The 22,690-nt window shown below is 39.4% G+C and overlaps 1 protein-coding gene across 4 annotated transcripts in view; it reads right to left on the minus strand.

The window, feature by feature from the left end:
- The window catches only part of LOC140663662 (uncharacterized), a 176,104-nt gene that overhangs the window by 9,267 nt on the left and 144,147 nt on the right, over positions 1-22,690 (minus strand). For all 4 annotated transcript variants that reach the window (XM_072887972.1, XM_072887976.1, XM_072887975.1 and 1 more), the window contains one exon: positions 1,223-5,422. In XM_072887972.1, coding sequence (XP_072744073.1) covers positions 1,223-5,404 — 4,182 coding nt within the window. In that variant the 5' untranslated portion in view covers positions 5,405-5,422. The remainder of the gene's footprint in view (positions 1-1,222; positions 5,423-22,690) is intronic.

Below are 22,690 nucleotides of genomic sequence, written 5' to 3' on the forward strand. Positions count from 1 at the left end.
AACGTTTCGATCAGATTTTTCTAATGTTAATTAATTTATAAACAACGGGTTAATTAAAACGACCTGACTAGCCAAAATTATTCAATTTATTCACACGACGTTTCGACCATATGGTTGTGGTCCTTTTCAAGTGTAACTATGAAGAAAATATATAACGGATCAAACAATTATATGGATACAATTTTTACCGGATTAAACACAAACAATACAATATAATGTCGTTAAAAAACTAGTCTACTCACACGTAAATTAAGAAAGAGAAGAAAGAATCCAATGGGACATGTTTAAAAGTAGAACTTAATGATGAAATAATTAAATATGTCACTTAGTTAAAAACAATGGTTATTAAATTTGAGATAAACACAAACAACGAGACACGTCATGTCAGCATGAGTTTTTAAACGAAACTGTCAATGTTTAAAAAGAAAAACAGTTCAAACGACCTTTATAATTTTGTCATAAATATTATTTAAATTTTCGGTATCTCTTTGTAGGTTAATCGTGGAGTTAAATTTCTTAATGAAAAACATTTCAGCTATTTCTCTTTTCTTAATAAATTTTTCATCATGTAAAATAACCGGCTTAGATATAGTTATAGTTGGCTAGAAACGTTCGCTAGAATTGTTAACATCATATAATAACTTTAAATTCAATAATTTTAATTTTATAAATAGATGTGATTTTACTGCAATGCTCAATCTTATAATAAGTTACCTTTGTATATTCACATGTATTATCACTCAAAAAAAATATTTTGTTAATGTAAATAGATTTCTAGATGTAATTAAAATTTATCGCTATTTTTTGTATCTGTTAGAATATTGTTTGTCACGTATAGAATTTATAGCAGCAATATTCTAGCAATACCTCTAGAAAATTTAAATCCCATTGCCAAATATTAATCATAAATATAATTGTCCTTGACAATAGGCCTTAAAGATTAGGCATCACAGAAAAATTGTCCGTCTAAATTACACTAATAGTACAGATATAAATTCTGTCTCTATCATTTAAATTGATTAAATGCAAAATATATGCAATATCACAGCATTTGCTAATAATTTATCTGTTTCAGTTAATTTTTTACAAGTAGAAAATTTTTGTTAAAGTTGCAAGATTATTTTTTTGAGTGATCGGCTGTAATGCCAAATATTTTATGCTTATTAATATAAATTTAGATTTTTTTTTTTCAGAATTATCACAGCTAATACTTCAAAATTACCTTATTCTGGAAGCTTTGTTGGTTGTGGTTAACTAAAATAGGCTGCTGGCTGTTGAGCTGTTCATCCCTCTGTTGTTTGTTCTCCAGACTGTTCCTCAGTAAACTTAGCACTCTTTTGTCAGCACCAGTATTATTAGGTGGCTCCATCGGCTGACCAGATGTCATGCTCAGAGAACACGTCGTCTTCTGAGCTGCTTGACGGTAACTCGAATAGATCGGTTGAGCGCCGCTTAACTGCTGCGGCAACACGTGCATGTTCGCGTTCGGTTTCGAGATTACCGGGTGATTGTACGACGAAGGCGAGCTGCGTACGACTTTACTCTCTGGATAGGTCTTCTTATCACAGTAAACCGGCTGGTATCTAGACGATTCCGGCACGGAATAGCCGCCGCTGTCGGGTCTTTGATCGTAAACGCCGGGTGTCACTAGAGTTCCATTCGGTAAAGGAACCGGCAAACTCATCTCCTGCCGTTTCTGTTGTTCGTTTAGCGTACTTGCAGTCGACAACTTGGGCTCAGTAATCTGCTTGTCGGTACTCGGTACTCGCCAAGAGACTCTAGGCTGTTTGCTGGGACTGCCTACGCCGTAAATTGTTTCTCCCGTCCTCTTGAATGGCATGCGCTCACGTTGAGAAAACTGCTGATCAAATTTGGCCTTGTTATCTCCTAAATAATACTTGTTTGGATCGGGCGTATAATCCTGCGCAGGCAGTGTAGGTGGACCGACCCGTGACGATGGATCCATCATCGGGGAATACTTGGAGAATCTCGAGGAATCATTTGTTTGGAGATACGATGCAGACGATGCGGATGATGAGGAAGGCGGCGGTATCGTCAGACCATCATATAGCGACGTGGGCAGTGGACGTTTCTTGAACGTGGACATGTGAGGCAGTGGTGCCGTATTGTTCGCGTGATGAGACGAGAGAGGCTGAGCGGGCGGAACGTACAGCTGCGTAGTGTTCCTACGAAGAGGATTTTCATGATGCGATTGATGACGTAGCGGCGTTGAGTTAAAGTCCGGCAGAAAATCGACCTTGGGCGCACACACTGTCTGCGGAGTCGCTGCCCGGACACAGGTCACAGGCATGGAATTCCTCGAGCTATTACTCGAAGGTCTAGAGTCATACGACGAAGGATATGACGGCTGAGCTGGTGTCGACTGATGCACAGCAGGTGGAGGTGGCATTGGTCTATTCACGTTGCTCCTAGTAGTACCTAAGCTCGAGCTACTGACATGTTTGTCGGTGCTGGTAGCTTCGAGGTCATCTTGCGCCGTGGAATCAGCTGACGTCTTAACTGTCTTAACGGATAAGTCTAAAGGAGACTCTCTCTTCCGAACTGCGTTACTCGGCGATGGAGAACTCGTCATAGCAACGGCAGGGGTAGTTTGACCACCGCTAGACGACGCCGGGTTTTGATAAGGAGGATACTCTTTGTAGCCATAATTTTCGGTTGTCATTCGCGTTGGCGGCTGATGATGATGATGATGTTGATGATGATGATGGGACGACGATCCCGCCGCTCGATCCGACTCGTCGGAAGACTGATACGCGTGAATCGTTGAAACGGAAGACCTCGCGCTGCCAATACCGCCGTGACTGATAGAAGTCACTGTGGTGCTGCTAGTGGAATTGCTGCCATGACTGGGCGCAAGCGTAGTGGCGTACGATGACGAGAGGTAACCTTGTTGGCCACTGTATCGACTACCGTATGTCATATTCGTTACGGTAGTTGTCCTGCCATTCACCGGTATCGCGTGATTCATTACCGAAGCCGGAGTCATTGGATATTCGGCATGTCTCTGTGCGGACATGGTCATCGACGAAGGTGTCGGTGGCATTGCGGTGGGCGCTACTTTGCTGTTAACATTCGTCGAATGTATTCGTTGTCGTTGCACCATTGATTGCGCCGATTTTCCCAAAAATTCTCGCCTGTTGGAATGATAGGATGAAAGAGCGGCAATGGGTGGCAGGTTGTGTGTGTTGCTGCTTCTTTGCATAGGTGAACGATGCGTAGCATAGGGCGTCGCGACATCTATCGCGCTCCTCTTCGTCATCTCCGCACCATTGTATGTGGCATGCTTGCTGCCACTCTGCTGATAGTTACTCAGATTGTTGCTACTAGGTGTGCCGGGAAATACCGTCTGTGGCGGCACCAGCATCTGTTGCATACTGTACGACTGATTGTGAGATCGGCCGGATTGAGAATAATAACTACTCGCCTGAGATTCCGACTGTGAGCTCTTCTGGAAGGAATGATACGAAGATTGAGACGATGGTGCGTAAGGTAACGCCATCGTCGTGTCACGAGCCGCCGCCACATAATTCGCTTGATAATGCTGAGAGGTGCCCGATGGTAAGTTGTACGAGTGTGGTGTGGACCTTGTCGAAACTGGCGGTGGCGGTGGCGGCGGCGGCGGATAGGTCGGCGAATGCGGCTGAAAGCTATTGTGCGGAGAAGGTGTATGATGAGGAGATGGAGATGCGTGCGGATTGTGTAGATTGGACACGTGGGGCGATTGCCGCTGTGGCGACGGAGTTGCGTGATGCGGCGACGGCATCTCGTGATGTGGCGACGGTGTTGTTCCCGCGTGGTAGCCACTCGGTGGTGGTGGCATATGCTGTTGCGAATGGTTCGCCGTCACGGCGGAAGAGTTCGACGTTGAGACGCCATGTGAGGGCGGCGGTAACACGCGACTTCCGTATGAGGAACCGTGCGAGTGTGGTGACGCGTTTATACGACTAGGATGTTGTTGCAGAGCCGACGACTGCTGCTGTTGCTGTTGTTGTTGTTGTTGTTGTTGTTGTTGATGATGAACCGAGGAGGCGGTGGACGGCGACGGAATATGCCCCGGAAGATTCTGTGACTGCGAAGGAATGTGACTGGAGGAGGAATTGCCTGCAACGGGCTGACGCGGGCTGATCGCCGACGACGAGGAGAAAGGAACGGTGGAAGAGTGCGGTCCATCCGAGTTATGCGATCTGTCATTGAGGTTCGAAACGGAAGTGGTCGCCAGACGATGAGCCTGTTGCTGATATTGGTTTGCGGAACGGTAATTCTGAGAGGAAGAGGAGGAAGAGGAGGAAGAGGAGCCGGATCCGTACACAGTGGATCCACCGAGAGGATTCTGAACGGGCGGCACATTGCTGCCATAAGTACCGGGTACTCGTGGCTGTTCCGGCGGACAGTGTCCTTGAGCGACGATTCCGGACGACGACGTGTTGTTCTGCTCCATCGGTGTCGGCCTTGTGCTCGGTTGTTGAACCGTGCTTGAAGGCTGCGCAACATTAGCGGACTGATAAATGGAACTCTGCGAGTATGGAGCCGGTGCGCATTTCGTGATATCCGGATGATGATAACGCGGATAATATTGAGTTCTCTGTACGACGATCGGCTGCGACTGTCGATCATTGTTGCTCGCCGTCTGATAAGTCGAAACGGAGTGTGACGAAGAAGAAGCGAGTATCTCCGCTGTGTTGAAAGATGACCTGCTAACGCTGTTAAGTTGCTGATACACCGGTCCCGGGGAATGTGCTGGCTGAGGCGGTTGCATCTGATGCACGTGTGACGACAAGTTCGATGTCGAGGTATGCAACTGGTGGTGATGATTGTGATCGCTGGAGGACGGGGTAGACGACGAAGACGATGACGATGTTGGTGGTGACCTCTGCGAAAAGTTCGTTGACGATGCGACGATGGAGGCGACGGCGGAGGAAGAGGAAGAGGACTGGTGATTAGAAGGTTGCATTTCGGTTAAAGTAACAGTGCCCGAGGAGGAGGAACTAGGTTCCATGGCGGAGCTTTCATCGCCTGGTCTCGTGTCCGGGACTTCAACCTTGGTCGGCTGCGGCGGATAAGGTTCCACGTGTGGATTCCAAAAACTAGAACCGGAAGCAGCATTACTGCTCTCCACCGACAATGAAGGTCTGACGTCAGTGGGGTAACGACTCGACTCCTGGGTACTGTTACCGCCGTTGCTGTTGGCGGAAGTCGAGATTGACTGGGTCGGCTGCGACGATGTATCATGATCGTGCGTCGTCGATGTCGACGAAGCAGAATTCGTAGAAGATGTCGCGTGAACATCTACTGACGTGGCCGCGCCACCACCTGTACTCGGTACGGGCAGTCCCTGGAAGTACTGGCGAGCCCCCTCTAACACGTTCGTGAAGCTCACATCCATGTCACGCCGACTGCTAATCTGTAATAATAAGATAAACAGACTAAAAGCTTGGTCCAATTCACGCGTGTATTGTGTACGCAATATATGTTTGTATATATATATATATATATATATATATATATATATATATATATATATGTAAGTCGTTATATAATTTATCTATTAAGCATAATTAATTTAAAAAAAAAAAATATATATATATATATATATTGTCTCTTTATCGTTTTATATAAAAGAATAATGATTTATAAGTATTATTCGATGTTACATCAGAATAATTTATAATAAAAAGACAAAGTCATAATTCATATTGAATTATTGAAAAGATTCATCGACCACGCAGATTTAGGGTCAGGGTTATACGATCGTAAAGCTCCAAAGTCGAGTCCGAAGGGGCACCTCTCTCTCTCTCTCTGGGGATTACCGAATCGTTCACACGATGCCGTCGACCCGGAGAACATGCCGGCAGCGGAGGAGAACGAGGCCGAAGCATTAATCTTCATTGTCTTGTATTTGTCTGTTACGAGAAGAGAGCAGACGTACACTCCTCCCGTCGCCATTTCCTTCGTCTTCGATCTCAAGCGAACAGCTCCGATCTTGCATTATTAACTCGTGAAAGATAACATCATTTTGCCATAATCGAGGGAGGGACAAAGGTGGCAAAAGAGACTGAGTTGTATCCAACTATAATCAGAATGTCCTTCGGCGTTCACGAGATTCTCTAAGAATTGAGATAGTGAGATGAGAAAAATTAACTATAAACAATATTTTCGCGTTCGTTAAAAATTCAAGGCTTGTGACGATGTAATATATATCGGCGTAATATATACATCGTATGTAATATAGATATCGCACAAAGATCTCTCCATTATCGCGTGAATGAACGACTCGACCGTCTCCGACTTTTACCGATAACCGCTTTTTGTTTGAGGGGCGACTTTCGGGGCGAAGGTGAGGTGTATCACGCTTAGTAGTAGTTCCGGATGGGAGTTTCGGTTATCATAATAGGGCTGCGCGCCGTTATTACCACCACCATCGCCGCGAGGCAAATAGCCTCTTCAGCGATCGGTGAAGCGTCGAAGACCCTCGTCATACTCTATTCGAAGCAGCCAGTCGCCTGTAATATAGATCGCTATCGATCGAGTCGAGGAAGAGAGAGAGGGAGAGAAAAAAAGAGAGAGAGAGAGAGAGAAAGAGAGAGAGAGAGAGAAGCGATGGATGGTTCGATTCGAAGGTTTTCGGTGTGTGCTAGAGATCTCGCATCGTGGCTCATTGAGACGTGGAAAAAGGGACGCAGAAGTTAGATATCGGAAAGCTGTAAACATATATAACACGGAAAGCTGTACGTACTTGCTGGCGGCATGCACCCCCGTGTCGAAGACACACACTAATACCATCGAAGCATCACCAACAGGGAAGGTCCCGACTATCGCATACGTTCGTAATAATCAGTGATGAAGCGACAGACAGAGATAGAGAGAGAGAGAGAGAGAGAGAGCAAAACACACTATAATTACGAATATCGACAAGCATCTATCGGAATAATACAAGGATCGGATTTCACATATTGTGAAACACTCGAAACAACGATCAGTCGTAAATCTTTCATTTTTATCTATTTCCGGGATTAATAATCGTTATCATAAGTGATAAAATTATAAAAGGTTATAAAAAAGAATTACTTAGGTTTTTATCAAACTTTTTCGTGAAAACCCAAAAAGTAAAAAAAATGCCCTATAAATCTCTTATATTTTGATCAACTTTGCTAATCTAGTTTATTTTTTTATTTTATATATATATATATATATGCGTTACAATGTTGCAGCAAGCTTAGCGATTCTGATTTTCTTAAAGTTTATGTCTCGTTTTTTTAGCGTTATAATTTCGTTGTTTGTACGTTACACATACATATATATTGTATGCATATATGTATATATATAAATTTCTATATTAATTACATAAAAATTATAATTTTTGAATCGTTAGCCTTTCCTAGAACCATATCAACGCAAAATTGCAGATTAAAGAATTATAGAAAGAGAAGACTAAAGAATATTTCTAGAGAATCTTTAAAAAGATTTTATAGGAATGTTGAAGAGTGAACAAGTTGAATTAATATGATTTGATTCATGGAGAGCTTCCAAACGTTAATTTACAAAAGCTTACAGATAGAGGAAAAATAATATATTTTGATAGTTAAATCAAATTATAAAGCTATATATGTGTGTATAATATATATATATATATATAAGCAAAAAAAAGATCCTTAAAATTTCTCTAAAAATTATCCAGAAAGGAGAAAAAAGATTTAATCAAGGATATTAAAGAATATCGTAAAAATCGTATAAAATCAAATACCGTAAAATTTCCAAGATTTCTTATGCATCCAAGGATGAAACAATGTTGGAATATTATCATCACAAGCGAAAAGTTACGAGACTCTCTTTGGAGCATCCGGAATCATGCCCATTGACTAGATTCGCGAGCATAACACCGAGTCTGCACCATGCTCGATGGAAATGGCTAGGTGGGAATCAATATCGCGCACCCTTGCCGAGCAACCTGAAGGGCTGCCGGTTTGGTCCCCTTCGTGCGCCAGTCAAAGACCCCCTCGCGCCCTCTCCTCCTGCGATCCGTCCCGTAGCTTCTATCTCATTCTATTCCCGTCCCGTTCTCCATTACATTCTGTCCCGTTACCGAGCACACGCTCGTACGTACACGATCCCACTGATGTTGTACGCGCGAGGGGAAGAGAAAGGTGGGGCAGGGGAAGTGTATGTGGGCGGCGGAGGAACGGTTTAGCTGGAATTCTCACGATTTCAAGCATGGCCGGGCTACTCGATAAGGCTACACCGTAGGGTAATAAATATCCAGGCTAAAGCAGTGGTCCCGACGCCGCGTTTCGGGGGTTTCGGCCGAGAGCATTTACGCTAGAGTCGCTTTAAAACGAAAAGGCCACCCTTCTCTTCTCCCGATAAGATCCGCGACAAATGGTGCCCTCACTCTCTCTTTCTCTTTCTCTTTCTCTTTCTCAACGGCAAGAGCGGCGAAATTATGTGGCGCATGTGGTAAGCAATCTCCGTAAATACCGCGGGAAGTGATCGGTCATCAACAATATCCGCATTTGAAATGTTCCTTCAAGAATATCATTCGTAATTGACCTACTTCTCAATCACAAGCGTATATTTTCACCGACCTGAGGGAGATTACATGTTTATAAATGTGTATCTATTAATTAAATTAAATAATGTACAACAGTTCGTTATAAGACGTGTATCCTAATTAATAATATCTGTAATATATTAATGCTGCTTTCAGGAGAGAATAAATTATCTATTTAATTATTCAAATATGATAAGATAAAAAAATTTTAAATTACGAGAATAAATATGTTAATTAATAACATATTAATACTGTTATCTCGAAACATTAGTTTTTTATTCAGATTTATCTATTTATTATGCACAGAATATGAAATTGGAATTATAAGATAGATATAATATATTGCGAGATAAAGTGAATTAACAATCTTTTTGATGATTCTTTTGTAAGCTAATTTTTGATTGGCTTAAAATACCAAATCCTCATTTTACACGTCTGTCATTATTACGTCGATTAATTTCACATTAAAGGGAAGAAGCGAATACGCTCGCTCAGATTGCAAGTTTGTAAAACGGAGCACCTGAAACGCACAAAGGTCCAGAGTTTACTGGTGGTTTGCAGGCTGACCGTAGATTCGACGCCAAGATAATTCGCCGGTGCTCGATTAAAAGCCGCGCGACCAGGCAACGAAACGAGGCGGAAGTATGAAGACAAGAGCGCAGTCTGTGCAGGAGAGAGTGAGAAAGGAAGAGAGAGAGAGACGAAGAGTAATGCCTTAAGCAGAGTTAAGCCGCAGCTTAAACGACGACCACGATGCCGCAAACGCGTTCTTACCTACCTACCTTGTTCAGCCTCTAGTAAGACTAACGAAATCATCCGCAAACTCTTATCTTAATCGGTTTAAAACGCGACCTATAAACGCTTCACTTATATCAACTTCTTTTATTAAATTGCCAAAGGAAAACAAAATACGCACATGATGTTTGTAACTTATGTTCGTGTAAATTACTGTTGATTTCATGAAACCGGTTGATTGATTCAACGAAAAAAAAATATTTTAATTCGCATGTAATAATACCTTAAATGATTATTCTTTGATATTATTTCGAGATATATATATATATATATATATATATATATATATATATATAATCAAAACATTATCATTATTTCTTATAAAGCTGAGAGCATATTAATTACATATATTACATTTTTTAATTACAATTGATATGTGATTAATAACATAATGTACTATAATAGAGAATAAAATTATACGTGAATTTAGCAAACATTTAGCAAAACACCGTGATAAGAGGTAATATATCTGCCGATAATAAAAGATATATATCTGCTGAACTACGCGCACATGATCGATAAGATCGATAAGAAATTAACAGCTATTGCCCAACCCGTTTCATTTTTACGATTCTGACACAATGCGCTCGTCTTATCGCGATAACTTCCGCTTTTCGTTTACGAAAAACGGTCAGCGAAATTTTAGGATATGCCAACTTTCGCCATCTCGAGAGGAATTATGGCATCTGGCACAGCTAGCCATTTCTCTCCGGATCTCAGCCTTCTCTCTTTCTTTCGCTTGCAACAGAAAAAAAGAGAGAGAAAACGGAGATTTATTCCAGAATTAAATACCTCGAACAAATTCGCCCTCGACTCGCCCTCCTTTCTTCCGATTCATCCCTTGACCTCGTTTTCCTGGATCGTGCTTTCCGACTTCATTGACCCGTTAAGCCGATTTAAAATGTTCTGCCTTTAACCCCTCGAAAGTCGAACCATGTTTTATGTCTCACTCTCGTTATCGAAAGTTTCTTCTTATTTCCGGGTTTCGATGTAGGTAAATGAGATAACAAGGTGGTTTTATGTTAAACAAATCGAAATTCTTCGTTAAATATATTCATGTTCTTTACGATAAATGCGCAGCAACGTCACAGTTTATTGTTAAATCCGTTTCATCAAATCAATTCAATCGAATCGTTAAATAAAGAATAGAATCTGTTTGCAAAATTTTTCTTTTTAAATAATTTCTCTCTTCTTTACATCCACGTATTTCCTATTATACTAGTAATAGTTAGAAATATGTGTATTTCTAAATATGAAAAATTCTACGTCAGAGATTTATGTGATACGCGAATCGATCGACGCCTCTCGGTTTTGCACGATTACATCGCTCATAACAAAATGAATAACGTAACATTCCCGAAGAAAGATTACGTTCACAAACACGGCGTCTCAGTCGGGTGTTTGAGCAGCAAGACGTAACGAGGTCAGGGAAACCAAAAGGGAATTGCAAGACATAACCCGCGTAATTCACGGCGGGGCCGCGGGCGTCATAAGAGGGGCCGGGACGAGAAAGCATTATTCCCCTGAAATCTCACGACGACGATAAATAGAGAAAGAGGAAAAAATAAAAGTCGGTCTGGCTTCGAGAAATTATCTCGCTAAATGGATCCGCTCCGTCTTTCTCCTTTATTGCCGTTCTTACGCTTATCTGGATACGTCGTATCGAATCTTCCGGCTCTCCGTCGCACTGCTTGGAGAAGTCACGCGGATATGATTGACACGAGAATGCAATACATTTCAGATATGGCTCTTGGAAAATGTAGCTCTCGACGCATAACGCATTTTTCCTAGCACAAAGCACTTCCATACTCGTCTTTCTATACTTTAGTCGTGCAAAATTGCATCATGAAATCTCACAGGATGCTCGCAGCGGAGTTTTAAAAATTGATGCAGAAAAGATTAGGGAATCGCCTCTGTTACTTATTAGTGAAAATTTAGCAAAATTTTGTTTAATGAATTCTCACCTCTACGCTGTATAGCTAGCTATATACATGCTGAGCAAAATCATTTTCGAGCAAAGTTTATTGAAAGTAAAACGACCTACATATCAGCGGAAAATTTTCAATTCGTGAACATTCACGTATTTTATTAGGTACAAATGCATATGTAGTACATTCATTTTTTCAAAAGGTTAAGTATCGCGTAATAAGATTTGTATCTCTACCGCAGGGATATATGTACGTCTTCTTGACAAGGTAAACATAATTTGCGACATGATATAGAGAATGTTTACAGTTACGTGAAATTACGTGAGTCTGTTGTTACAGAAGAAAGAACATTAATTATTCTTGCTACAATCTGTACGTATATCACGTACTAATTAACAGAGAAAAGGGTATTTATCGTATTATTAAGAATTTAGCTTTAATGCTGAATTATACGTACCTATTATTCAGAGAAATTTTTAATTAATCTTCAAGATTTGTACATCATCCAAAAAATTAAATATACTTTAGATTATTCTCATTTAATTCTCAACAACGCTCTAAATAAATTTCTTTTTATCCATCTATTAAACCTGTACGTAATTTTCGAAGCGCAACATTCGACAGAAATCACATTTGAACTTAAAACGATAGTTTACAAAAACATACACATTGTCTAAATAACAGCTAACTTGTCTATAAATCTCTACAGTTAGCGGCTCGTTATATATCCGCACGTTAACATTTCTCACTCAGAGAATGGCTAGTGGCTTCGGTGCAGTCCCGTGCAGTTTGTTTAACGAGTTTCTCGTACCTTGCCAATCGCGCAAACATGTTCATATGTTCACTCGAACAAGAGGAAAACTGCGTGCTCTAGAAGCTTACCATGGTAAATAATTGCACTCGCGGTCTTTAAAGATCCATAATTCGCCGAAAACGATGCAAACATACGGACAACATACTAATGCAATGCAAATAATCAAAGTAAAAAGCATTAACTTTTATGTGGTAGAGATTTAAAAGTAAACGTATCTTTTTTCCAACAAATATTATTGATCTTCAATGATAGATTTGTTAATTGCAGAGGCATCTATATATATATATATATATATATATATATATATATATATATATATATATATACATTTAATTATTATTAATTTAGTTAGTTGTAAATATATTATACTGTTAACTTATTTATAAATCTATTAATATATTAGCTTAATATATACTTTTCTGAAAAAAGGCATGGCGATACACGTGTAGCATATCTTGATCGGTGAAGTATGACGCTTTAGCTACCAACACAAGGGTTAAAACACGATCGGGTGCCAACGGGAGTTTTGTCAAAGCTCCAAGTAGCGCAAGGACATTCCGGAAGTTGAAGCGTACGGGCGAGCGAGGTCACACGTGTTGCACGTTTGGCCGAAATATTTTTCGGATATGTACATATGTACTTCGTTTTCAGCGAATTCACACACACGCGCACACACACACACAGAGGTTTCTCGATTGTACAGTTTACAATTGCAGCGCATGTAATACGACGATTGTTGTAATATCGCTACCTCAATGATACTTGTTTGTAGCTTTTTATATCGTGAAAATTTATTGAAATCTAAAACTGTAAGTTTGCAGTTTTAATATTCGAAAGTTATTAATTTTGCCTTTGTAAACAGCTCTTTAAAAATGAACAGTTCTAATTACTACCAATTAATCGGTTCAATGTTTTTATCGTTTCTATGTTTGCCAAGAAGTATCAATAACGAATTTTGTTTGCCTGCAAAATGTTTCATACTTGCAAAATAATATAATTACTTGAGAATAATGGATTAAACCAGGTATACAAATCTAACACAACTTGATGTATCTAAAATACTATAAAAACATTACAGGCACATTTTAAAATGCAAAATTAATCTTATCAAAATTTCAAATTGTAATTCGTCATAAAATTGATATCCATCGATAGAATAATACTTCGAAAACTTGTTTTGCTTCGATACGCCTTTACGGAGATATAAAAAAAATATAAATGGCGAGAAATTGAACGAAACGTTGAATTTATGAAAAATCTGCAAAAAAATGATGCGTACAATATTACAAAGAGCAGGAGAAAAAAATCCGCGCGAGCGTTACCGAGAGGCGCAGTACGCGTGTATCTTCGTTCTTAAAAAAAAAAAAAAAAAATAATAAATAAATAAAAATGAAAAAAAAATCATGCAAGAGTCGGGCGCGGAATTAAAAATGCCACGAAAGCGACGAAAGAGCCGGTGCTTATAACCTTTTTTCACTTATGAAGAGTTTCGAAAAAGATAGAGGTAAAATTTCATCGCCGTGCAGCAAGACCACTCGAGCGTGAATACACTCGTCACGTTGAGAGGTCAATCGCGGCCATAAAGACGCAAGTTTACAGATTTCTTCTGTCGAATTTTTGCCGCAGCAACTATTTTCCCATATATTTGACAATGAAACGAAAATAGGAATTTTGTTATCACGCGGATATCAATATTGTCTATTGATTTTCGTTACACGTGATTTCTATCCACGCAATTAGGTATCTACGTATTGATCTAGATACAAAAATAAGTTTTCTACTCTCTTGAGAATGAAATAAAAGCGATAACTTATTTATGTCAGTCACGATTAATTCGTATGAAGGACGAAGTTAATCTCGCGGACAGAAGAAATTCAACGAGCGACATTCAGCCGCGAGCTGCAAAGTCTCCAGTCGCACGAACGTAATTAAATCTGCAGTTTGCGACTTATTTGTCGGAATCGAGAACGAAAGAACGGAGAACGCGGATAACAGCGAGCGTGAGAGATTCTCAAGGACTCGCGGGTCGTCCTTTCCCGTCGGCGATGCAGGTAGCCCCGACGAAGAAGCGCGAACGACGGCAGCTGCGATTTCTTGCGACTGTCCGGAGAACAAGCTATACCGTTATGAATAAACGAGGTTGAGAGAGCCGGATGATCGAACGTGTCGTGTGCCGCGTTTTCTTATCCGTCGTCTCCGGTACGCGATTGCAATCATGAAAAATTTAATGTATTTTCTGTTTTATATATCGAAAGGAGGAATCAAATCGCGAGTTTGAAAATTCTGCAAAAAATTTTTTAAAGCATTTCAAATCCCTCGAAAATGCTTTGAAAATTAGAGAGATATAATTTGTTGTAAATAGTAATTTAATTTATATTCAAATTAATTGTTACAGTCTTCCTTGAAGCTTTAGTTACCAAGATATTTAATCTTCAACAAACAAACAAACACACATACACACACACACACACACACACACACACACACATACAATTTCAAAAATTATTTGAAGAAGAAAGATAAAGCGAATATCTCTCTCACGATTTTTGTAGTTCTAGTCATTAAATACACTTGCCAGCCGCTGTCTCGGAATAATAACCATAATAATGTGTCATGTTTTATTACCGGACGTAAAGTGGGGTATGTCAATGAATTAACTTGTCAAATCTGCGATAAGCACGATTCAAGTCGTTGCTTCCTTAACTTGTAATTAGTATATAGCATTCGTTGGAAAATTGTGAGCAGCCAAAGTAGAATAAATTGGCGTCAAACGAAGCAAATGTTTGTAGTCATTAATTACAAATGACTATGGCTTTTCGCCAACGGAAAGCGTATAATCCCGGTAATAATGATCTCAAATCATTTGTCATAGCTAATATGTTAATACAGCGAGCTAATTGTACCATTTTGGAGATTATTAAATATCCACTTTGTCGCAACGATAATTTTAAACACATGGCATATCCTATTTATGTATTGTATTATTTAATAATGCGTGTTTCTTCTCACAAATCATATTATATCATCAAATAGAATACCAATTTATACAACCGATATACATACCTTGACACGACAATTAAAATACAATTAATTGTCATCACAAATATATACTGTTATGTACAAGCGATTTAAAAATGAGCAAGACTTGTGTTGAATAAAATATACCCATTTTATCGCGGACAGTATTAATGCAATCTATTTATCATAAAAAAAAAAAATAAAAAAAAAAATAAAAAAAAAATTAAAAAAGCACTAATATTCTAAAAAAAAAGTGTAACAAATCGCATATTTGTTTAAGCTTCATTTTTTATTCGCGCGCTGAAATAAACGTTTACGTTGGTATTTTAATATCAGCGTATTTAATGGAGTAAGCAAGACGACAGCGACGCTGCTGACATTGCCACCTCGAAATCTAGTTTTCATAGTGTGCCAGGTTTCGTGTCTGCTCTACTATAACGGCAATTCCTTTTCCATGTGGCGGCCTTCCAGCGCCAACCTCACCCTCGCGAAAGACGGGCAGTGCACAACGCGAAGAGCAACTAAATAGAATTAAGGCGAAATGGAGCAACGTAAAACTCGACTTCCGTAACATGCGGGAAAAATAAAACGAGGGAACTCGCTCGCTCTCCGATAGTACGTGCGACGTTAACGAGTAACCGGGTAAACCATGTAGTTATTGGCCGTTTAACTTTTTATCTAGACTGTATGCAATTAAGTAACTTTTAAAACAAGCTTTTACCGTATCCAAAAATTGTCGGGAATCGATCGAACTCTCGTCAACAAAACGTCGGCTTTGGAGCCAACCTCATCGTACGATACATCTTCAGAATATCTGCTCTCAATTTCCGATATATAATATGATACATACTGTACACGCTGTACATAATGTGGTGCATATAACAATTTATCAAAGACTTTGTCCACGATAATAAATGAGAGATCGAAACACCTCGATCACAATGCATCAAAATAACCATCTGGTAGTTTGAATATTCGCAAGTCAACATTCTGTTCGCTGACTGGGCGAACTTTGCGAACGAGAAAGTCCCGTTACGGATATACGTTCCGGTATATCCGCATGGAACGCCAAGGGAATTTACGGTTATTACAATCAAAGCTGTAAGACAAATATTCGTTTCGTTCGAAAAATGAAATAGCTGTATTATATTTGGCGATTTATAATAATAATATATAATAAAAGCTTAATTTCTCTCTCTAAAAAATGTTGACGGAAATATACCGTGTCTCAAGTTCTCGAACACAAAAGAAAATATTTAATATGATTTAATAATTCGATTAACAAACGATTAATTAAATGAATTTAAAAAGAAAACGCTGAATGCGCTGAAAAATTAAATAATCGCGCGATTACACGTGATTATAAATAGTCAAATAAATCAAAGTTTCGTCTGGTATTATTATTATCATTCAGATTGGAGAGCTCGATCGATTCGCTTCGAATAGCAATAGTTATTTTTCTTCGTGTAAGATCTCAAATACAATTCACATAAACAATTTACTCCTGAAACAAGAACGATAACGTCGAAGCTTTCACTCTATGCAATACCGTTATCTTTCCAGTTAGTAGCTAACAATAAGACAATTAGGACGAAAATCTCGTCGATATTTATATACGATTCTATTATCTCGGCCAGTTAAACGGGACGAAAATCTCTGGCTGTAAAAGCGGATCCGCAGAAGTCGTCGGCCGATCGGCCACGCGAGGGCTCGGACGCGTTCATTTAATTTCCTGCCGGCTACTCCCACGCGAACGCGTGGAAACGGCGTAGATATCGGCGCAAAAGCCGCTCGGAATAATTAGATCCAAGGCCGCGCTCTCGGCCGCGGCCGGCACAATACCTCGCCCACTTAACACGCACCGCAACGGCGCGGCGTGTCTTTCCGCCGTTTCGCTCGACAGCGTCGACCGCACGCGTGCACCCACATTTCCGCTCGCGCAATTCATATGAATGGAAGGTGCGAGATGTACGCTCTCTTTGATACGAGAGGTATCCTCCCCCCCCCGAGGAGATCGTGAGGGAGATTTAAAGTACATTACACTATATAGCAAAACCGTTTCGATCTCTTCATTCATGTAGGATATGATATATGTGATATGTACTTCAATATTTCTCAACATCCTATTACATATGTAACTTTATTCGATGCGCGTTTTTTTTTTTTTTTTTTTTTTTTTTTTTTACCTTTAGCAAGTGTATTTGTAATGTCGATTATTGTTATAATTGTATAGATAATTAAGTTTTGAATAAATATAAATAGCATTTTGTGCTTGATTAAATGGAATTTATTTCAGTTTTCCATTTGTGCTGGTTTCTGAAGCTAGCGAAACCTTTCGCACAATACTTTCATAAGCACGATGTAGCAAATTCAATGCACGAGCGACCCTGTACGAGAATTCTCCGTGCGTGATCATAACGTATGAATCTATTGTCTGGAATATAGCGCGTATAGTAATGCGAATTACTGGCGTGGGATTAGCGGCTGAAAGATGTTTATGTTAGAGCGCGTAATTGACTTTCACCGTGAGCGCGTATAATCGCTGCGATTTACGAAGATTCCGTGCAAAGAGTACCGTAGAATTGCGGATAAGGCAGAAGAAAGTCCGCGAACTTGAATATGAAGTTGCCTCGAGCGTTTTAAACGATCGAGCACCCGTTCGCGGATGCAGATATTTGAAAGGAGATTGTTTCGATACACGTGGATAAGACCGAGAGATCTTCGCCGTGAAATTTCCGCAGCGCGCTACTTGATTTAAACGATACTTCGTAAATCTTCCCCGTGACGTCAATGGTATGCATACGTATATCCGTGTATCTTTCCATATCAAGAAGATGGATCCGACGATTCTCGCGAAGGAGAAAAATGATTTCGCGTTTAGTTAGGACGTTACGAAAAAAAAAAAAAAAAAAAAAAAAAATCAGAGCTATTTCTATTGAATTTCTACGGAGCAGATGCTGCGCATCTTTAGGGTAAACTTGGGTAAGATGGCCATAGTTTTTTAAAATGCAAAAAATATACTTTTATTTCTGTTATTTTTTTTAATGGTGTTTGGCATATTATCTTCACTGAAGCTTAAATTAATCGTAATATTATCGAAATTAAATATAAGATTCACAATATCGTTATTTCGAACAATGTATGCGCATAAACTACTGTAAATATCGATTATCTTTGATAATGACTAAAAGAGCGCACAATGTAGCGATTATTGAAAAAATTACAGTCTATAGCCCCATCGTACCCTATATCCAGTGCTAAGATTTCCAGGTAACACTTCTGTGTACCAAAACCTACAAGGAATCTTATCAAGAATTCAACGAATGACGAGAATAAGTCGAGATAGTCAACAACTTTCTTCTCGAGTGCATTAGTGACGATGTTGAAACGCGACCGCGAAAAGAGAAAGGTCGCGCGGTAATCCTTCGACATTTGGAATTGTAATATCCATTAGTCCTTCCGATATCCGGCTAATCCATCTCCCGCGGCCATTTTCCCGATTTACATACCTTCCTGGCTTTCTTCCACGACGGCGAGCTCGTTTGTCTCGCCGTGCCGCGAGAAAACCGTCGGGTTCGATCGTATATCACAGCGGAGAAGGAGAGGGCCCGGCAGCATTCTCCGGCATGCTCCGGGAATATGGAGATGCTACGATAACCCCGCATACCGAATTACCTGCGAGAGAGGTCTATATATCCAATGTGCGCGCTCCGCCGAGTACACGTCACTTCTCGAACCACCGTCGTTTCATCTCGTTTCGTTTTACGCCGGTTTATTAGCATAAAATGATTGGCCAACTTTATAACACACAACGCGAGACAAGAACAAACATTTAATTCAGCAGTCTCATTACAATTAACAACAAATCGCAATCTTGATAATATTTATAGCGTGTATATTCAAGTTCTCTATTTATACACACGTGTCATACTAATATTATCGTCGTGCGAGCGCGTTTATGATTTTTAATTAAAATATAAAGCTGTAAATTTCTCGTTCCACGCTTTTAATCCAACATTTTACATTCATTCTGTATATTATATACAATATTATATATGGTATGTATATATTATTTGTAGAAAAAAAATGGGATAATATATGAAATAATAATATATAAAATCGGATAGGAAGAGCAAAGGTGATTAAAATCAAATGAAACTGTTTACCCAGATTGCATTACTCCGGATTCGAACGCAGCCCGACAGCTGTCTGTTCTGAGGCGCATCCGCTTCCACTTTCGCTGCGACTTCCGAGAAATTATGCTAACGCTCATAAACCGCCGTCGGGCATGCGTCTCGTCACATGGATTTAATTAAATATTTGCATTCGGCTTAATCCGCTCGCGTCCCGGTTCTCTGTCTTCCCTTCGTTTCCCTCTTTTTCGTAGGCGACGTTCGCAACGCGAGACGGCTGAGAAAAGACAGAAGAAAAGTAGAGAGTAATCGTCGCGTATTTGCATCCGGATAATGATGCGCGACGCGCGTATTCATTATTCTTTGTGAACTGGTGAGACGACCGCCGAAGAAGTTACGGAAGAAGTAAAGGAAGCTAATCCGCTTGTGGTCTATTCACCATTTTTCTTCGTTATGTATAAATTGATGGGTGATAAATGATATTGTAAAGATATATAATTTCAGCAAAATGCTAAATATTTAAATTACGATAATAAAAGCAGGATTTTCTTTTAAAGTTTTAAAAATTTTCAGACAATTATAATATATATATTATATAATAATTCGTTGAATTTGTCGCAAACCAGTGCAACGAGTAGGTAATTAAATTAATAATTTTAGATTGTTGTTTCGTTATAAACGTAATACGGAAAATTAATGACTGTATAATAAAAATCTTCTGCATGAAAATTAAAATCGCGCGGTAAACATACATCGCTCGATTTTGCATTAACGAGGTTTCGTAAGTGGGGCAAAGAGTAGAGAAGCGTGTATTTCAAGGCTCGCTGTATCATGTTGTTAACGGTCGACGAGCACGTATAGTTGCAAGCTAATACGACCGATATACGCGGGTGTAACGTTGGTCGAGATACGGTCCGTGTAAAGAAAGTCTCGTTGTGTCTGTTCTCTCTCTCCCCCTCTCTCTTTACAACTAATAATAAACTGTATCTTTAGAGAGTGTCAGAAGCCCTATGCATTTTATCGCGACATAATTTTCTATCAAGTAACCTATCAAGAAAACGAACAAACGAAAGATTCCGTACAATCATCTAGGCGCAATGTTGTAAAATACAATAAATTGCAAAAGTCATTTATTACATTAAAACTTACATTCGAAATTGTAAGCGAGTGCGACGGATTCGTTGCGGCGAGGAATGGCAGGTCCTGACACGAGAAGCGAGATCCTTGGCGGTTTGGCACGCGATAATGATACACCACAAATGCCGTTTATTTAATGATCATCGATATTTTTGCGCACATAAAGAAATTTCTCTCACGTCAGTAGATGTACCGAACCGGTGGGGAACGACGAATCACGCGAACCAAGTCGATTCGGTTCGTTGAGACTAACGGATACCCCGATTCGCGAACGCAATTTCTCTACATTTAATCGCGTATCATTCGCGTATAAATAACACGCTCAGAGTATGCAATTGCATAAACATAATGCCCCGGAAACCAATAATCTGTCAAATTAATTCCATTCGAATAGCCCATTAAACCTGGTCTCGCGCATTAGTACAATTATGGGAAACTCAATGCCAAATACAGTGCGAGATCTCATTCGACAGTCTTAAAAATGTACGCACATCAATTGATTCTCTTTTCGGTAAAAACCTTTCTAAAATTCCTTTGATATACTTTCGTGTTAAAATGTTTTTCCTCTACTTACTCTAGCGCAAAATAAAGTAACATCTGCGTACACACATTTTACGACTGTCCAGAAGACGCATTTTTCACGTCAGCGGCGAGGATGCCGCTCTCGAGACGTAGTCTCTCGAGCTGCAACTCGAGGCAACTTTAGTCGTGAGAAAATTACAATTACATCTTTAATCCTCTCCGTTTTCTCCCAATAGATTCAACTGCCACTGTCTCGAAACCACCTTCGCAGGAGTGCAGTACGTTAATTGCTCGGATTGGGAGGTAAATTCGGTGCTGCAACTAATTGCCGTCCATAATCTTCGTAATGACTGTGTGAGACAGACGTTGCCGTCGACGATCCTTTAATACGATGCATGCACGTTTCCAAATGACATTTAAATCGTGACGGATTGCACCGAGTTCACAACCGACATTAGTCTCGTCCCTATCGCTTCTCGAACTCGTTACTATGCGCGTACACGCGCCATCACATGCGACCTTTTTTAACGGGAACATTGCTCGTACGTGAAAGCGGAATATAATTATAACGATAACGAGAGTACGGTCAGAGCATTAAAAAAATGTCAAATTATACACTCTATACTTTTACGAGTATCAGCGAATCTCTCTTCGACGAATTTAAATTCAGAAAGATTTCATCTGCCGCAATTTTTAAAATTTCAGTGGAAGCTTCGAATTAAATTTTCATCAACATAAAGTTTTGCTGTCTAGTTACGCTTTTTTTGCAGCTTGTCTCGCATATTCTCTTAACTCTCAATGTTAAATAACTTCGTAATTGAATTTTGATTTATATTTTTTGCCAGAGAAAGAAACGTGCGAGATATTAGAAACGTCATGCGTGACATTAGAAAGAAATGGCCATACGTTCGAAAATGTCATCGTCGAAATTGATCTGAATTAACGACAACCAAATTTCTATCGCGAAAGTTTAATAGCTCCGTCTTGTTTGTCGTACAGTTCACTATCTCGACCGAATCGTACTCGCCCACCGTCTCTCGGCGAAGTTAGTTTTCAAGCTATAGCCGAGTCGGAGAACCCGTTACAAGGTGGATGACCGAATTAAAGTTCGAGCAACTCGTGCCTCTCTATGCTACTGCCAGGAAAACTCGTCGAGAAGCCGTCGAAGGGGACGAGAAAAATTACAAGTCTTGCGTAACGATTTTCACACGCTCGCGAACAGATGACGAAAGGATTAGAATCAAACGTTAAACAATATTATATATTTATATGATCTAACATACATGATATAACATTACTTTAAACATATAAAATAAAGTTAAATTAAGCACTTCTGTATGTTCGATTCAATATATGTCTAAAAAAAAAAAAAAAATCTCGTTTCAAAAATTTACAATAATGTAATCTTTCAAAATAAAAATTTACACCGATATCTTTTTACAGTAAAAAATCTAACCTTTCCTCTTTTATATTCATATGCATTTTTAAAGATTAAAGATAAAATTCTTTTCTTTTTAACTTTCTCGATAGTCACGTCTGCCTGATATGTGCAAATCTTATAAAATAAATTGTCAGATAAATAAAAAACATTCTCGGAATAGATCCTATAAAGTCAAATATACCAACATTTACCTAACCAAAGCTATATAATGAACCGTAATTAAACATCATCTTTTTATATTTATGGAAAATATAATTTTATTTTGAAAATTGGATATATATATAAGACTATATTTTTTATTTCTGTCTGACAACCGTCTGCAGTCGACAAAATTAC

The sequence above is a fragment of the Anoplolepis gracilipes genome, chromosome 3 (assembly GCF_047496725.1).
Source record: "Anoplolepis gracilipes chromosome 3, ASM4749672v1, whole genome shotgun sequence".
In the NCBI taxonomy this organism is placed as follows: Eukaryota; Metazoa; Arthropoda; class Insecta; order Hymenoptera; family Formicidae; genus Anoplolepis; species Anoplolepis gracilipes.